Source organism: Myzus persicae, unplaced genomic scaffold, assembly GCF_001856785.1.
Source record: "Myzus persicae strain clone G006 unplaced genomic scaffold, MPER_G0061.0, whole genome shotgun sequence".
In the NCBI taxonomy this organism is placed as follows: domain Eukaryota; kingdom Metazoa; phylum Arthropoda; class Insecta; order Hemiptera; family Aphididae; genus Myzus; species Myzus persicae.
The window spans coordinates 335,634-339,720 of NW_019101374.1; the positions used below are offsets into that span (position 1 = coordinate 335,634).

Sequence of the window (4,087 nt, forward strand, 5' to 3'; positions counted from 1 at the left end):
TGTGATAAGTTTAGAGTGGTTATGATGTAAGCAGTAAGCACACATCACGAATATTGTAAATAAATGAATCATTGTGAAATAAATAATAATAACCCAAAATTAGTAACAACAATACAACTACATGCAAAGCTGGGCAAGTTAAGTCATTTTTTTTTTCAACCAGTTAAACTAAACTTAAGTAAGCTACCTACAAAAACTTAACAAAGTCTAACTGAGTTGGAACAGAAGTCATGGTTTCTGAAATTTTCCGAATTTCTAACTTATAATTACTTAGAAGTTAGTTGGTGTAAATAGTAACTCTTGTTAGAATAGAAGTTAGAAGTTAGTTTTAGATTCTGAGTGGAACGATGAATGTATTGATTTTACAATGATGTGAGTGTTTTTTTTTTTTTTTTATTTATTTATTTTTTGTGTCTGTCATCACCTTTTAGGACAGTAAAACTGCTTCGATTTTCTTCAACAGCAACTTTTCTGATTGGAAAGTGAATCTAGTTGGTACTTTGGGGGAAAAGTAAAAATGTCTCAGTAGTTTTCAAAAGCGACGTGAAAAACAAAAGAAAAATTAAGGAAAAACGGAGATTTTTACGCAAAATCGATTTTGATTGTTGGTGTAACTCTAAAACAAATGACCGTAGATATATGAAAATTTCACTGAATGTTGATATTAGCATTTTCTAAACACGATAAAATTTTGAAAATAATTTGACTCTTTTTGAGATGTTTACGGACATTGTCAATTTTAAATTTTCTTAGTTTTTTTTTCTATAAATACCAATAAAATTTTATTTGTTGGGCGAAAAAGCTTGAAAATTTAATACAAGGCTCCTGATATATTTTTACAATAGCAATTGTAAAATATTTAAAATACATAGGCACAATTTTTTTTTATAAGCATTTAAAATTCGAATTTTGACTCAGATATATTGGTATTAATATGTCTTAAACCAAGACTGACATACCGTCTCCACTCAGAATCGTGTTTCTTATACAATGATATTGTATCATTGAATTCAAATTTAATTCCATCCATTATACAGTGACCCACTTGTAACCTACTGTACAGCAGAGCGACATCCACTTACCCGCTTTTTTTTGAGTTTAAAATATAAACTTAAAAACTCGTTTGTTCAAAATATACGTAAAATATTACCATTGATTTTATGATGTACAGATAAGCCGCTACATAGGAGTTTTCAGGGACTAAAATTATGCTGTCAGTCACTATAGGTTCGCTGCATACGTTTGCATTAAGCGCAATGTTTTTTATTTGTTTACATACATGTATTGCTCAGTGTCTCAGTATTTAACATAAATTATTGGTGACGGTAGAAAAATTATGTTGAACAACTGATAATTCGATCAATAATTAATGTTTCGACTTTCAAGTAGGTATACGTAATAACTAATAATTAATAATCCCTACTTGTTGGAAACGAATTGGAATTTCAGTCATTGCGAACACAGAATGTATGACAAAATAAGAAATATAAAAACATGTATGCTATGCTACTATATTCGTACAGCAGGGGCGTCCGCAGAAAGGGGCCAGTGGGTTCAGTTTCACCCACTGGGATTTTTTTAATGAACCAAAAAATCCGAGTGCAATAATGTAAATATGTGACTGATCACCTATGTATGTATCACATAAATTTAATTTTGCACCCACTCGGCTGATTTTCTGCGGGCGCTCCTGTCGTATAGGATATGTATATATTGTGTATATCTATTGGACATTATAATAATTATTATAAGCGTAGTGGTTAACGCATATTACAAGAAAGAAGTATAATTATAATAGAAATAATTAATACGTAAGAAAATGTTTTTTTTTGTAATCATAAAACTGAAAATACTCAATTTTCATTAGCTGGTATTAATAAATTGTGATCATACCTATAGATAATTATATAGTCAGCGTTCAAAAGTTCTAACTTTTAAGGAACATTTGGATTTTTGAAATGAAAAAAAAAACGACAAAAAAAATAGTTGCCCACTTATTGTTTTTACCAAGTTTGGTTAGATTATTTTACGTATTCAATTCAACTATACTTAAATTACAAATAGTAAGTATGAACTGAAGCTAACTATAGTTCTGGTGATCATTGACCTGCAGATTTGACTCTATATATGTGTGCAGTAATTAATTTCATAACTTTGTGATGCCTTAATACATCAACACCTACCAAGTTAATCAATTATCTGCTCGATTTTACATAAAATTGCACTCTGTTATATATATTATAGCCTATTACCGCTTTTTTCGTGGTATTTTATGATGAATGAAATGAGACGGGAAAATTAAATCTCTCGTGAATCTTTAACATTGTACAAAAAATCACACCGCGGACCGATGTCACCATATTGAGTGTATTGATTATAAAATATAATTACCATAGATTGCTCAATGCTTGGACTAGGCGGTTACTTCGAACACGTGTGATGGGCGCCTTTGTGAAGCGCTAATAAGGCTAGTTGTGACAGATTTCACCAGGATCGCTGGGAATTTTCTCGGTGGGGCCTGCAGTAGATCGGTTTCAACTGGTCGGCATCGGGAAAATTCAATCGGTGTCCAACCTTTATTACATTCCTACCGGGTAATAAGTATATCTATGATAAAATATCATTTGCTATTACAGTCTGAAAACATAATATATAATGTAAAATGAGTCTCTTAAAAAAAGCCTGTTTTGTTTATTTTATTTTCACATTGACGTTATTGTTTGTGAGTTCCTACGAGGATTACGAGAGGAGGGCCAAGTATAACGCCGACGACGAAAATGATAATAAGACTTGCAACATTCCGTGGGAAACATCTTTGATGTCAGAACCGTATCCTTCTTGCTGGTTAATGTGTAAAGGGAGATGCATTATTTTGAGTAGAACAACCCAATGGCGCTGTAAAATGTCTCCAAACGAAATATTTGGTAACTGCCATTGCTGTTGTGGTGAGTTTCAAAAACTGCTTATACCACCTGCGTAATATGACAAAATTAAATAAATTTAAATACTTTTTTTTTATTTTCATTCACTATAGATGACAATGTTAATGTAATATATGATTTCTGATCGCCGAATCTGCAGGATAATATGTGAGCGATACCTACAAGGCTACAACGATTGAAATAATGTTCAAATTAATTAATATTTTATATAATAATACTATACGTAGCCTATATTTATTTAAACGTGGGTGCTCATGGTTTAGGCTTCCATTTATTTTTACTCATCTCCATCACTGCTCCGTCGTATATGTTATGCTATTAGGTCTTTACAAATTATTAAATGTCACCTATATTGTATTTGTACGCATACCTACTACAATTAACATAATAATTTTAAACATTTGTCAATCTAATTATTGTTATGCTATACCTACTTAAGTTTACATTGTGTTATAATTTTTTTTTATTGAACTTTAGCATGGGCGATTAAGGGCCAATAGTTGTATACATTATATTTTATTTATTTTCGGTAACAGTTAAATTACAATAATATAGGACTTATATAGTTCTTTGTTGATAATTGATATTATACTATGTTATATTAAGATTAACACAAATTTGTATTGCCGATTGGCGTTTATTCTAATAAATAAAGCACACAAATATTCTTGCATTTCATGCAACATATCATGTTTCAAATTTAAAATATTATCTAACTTAGTTTAAATCTTTAAACCATCGTACTATTGTTTCTAATATTATTTTAAAACAGACAGACGACTCAAACTCGTATGGTCATTATTATTAATTGTTAATAATTATTTAATGTTCTATTTACTAGATAGCCTAACATACCATTCTTATCATTGTAATTAGTAACATTCAATTTTAATTATACTTCAACCAATTTGCTTGTTTTATTACTAAAACAGATATTGTACATTAAATTTGTGTCGCATAGTTAAAAATAATTTTTAAAAAAGTATGTAGGTACGTTATGTTTGTTACAATTTATATCAAATAAAAACTGGGAATGTCGCTTTACTGAAAATATATAGACATATCACTGTAGTATCACAGAAATGTGAAATGACATTTCATCTGTTCTGTGTTACCTTCTATATATCAGGTTTCGAGTGTTCCTT

The 4,087-nt window shown here is 30.0% G+C and overlaps 1 protein-coding gene across 1 annotated transcript; it reads left to right on the forward strand.

The window, feature by feature from the left end:
- The first annotated feature begins 2,544 nt into the window (after positions 1-2,544).
- On the forward strand, positions 2,545-3,627 carry LOC111028886. The gene is made up of 2 exons (XM_022307670.1): positions 2,545-2,945; positions 3,035-3,627. The coding sequence occupies exons 1-2, from the start codon at positions 2,663-2,665 to the stop codon at positions 3,064-3,066; spliced, it is 315 nt and encodes a 104-aa protein (XP_022163362.1). The 5' UTR covers positions 2,545-2,662; the 3' UTR covers positions 3,067-3,627.
- Positions 3,628-4,087: the final 460 nt, after the last annotated feature.

Coding starts and splice junctions, on each gene's coding strand:
- LOC111028886 (XM_022307670.1), top strand. CDS start 2,663: ATGAGTCTCTTAAAAAAAGCCTGTTTTGTTTATTTTATTTTCACATTG. Junction 2,946..3,034: donor TAACTGCCATTGCTGTTGTG/GTGAGTTTCAAA, acceptor CATTCACTATAG/ATGACAATGTTAATGTAATA.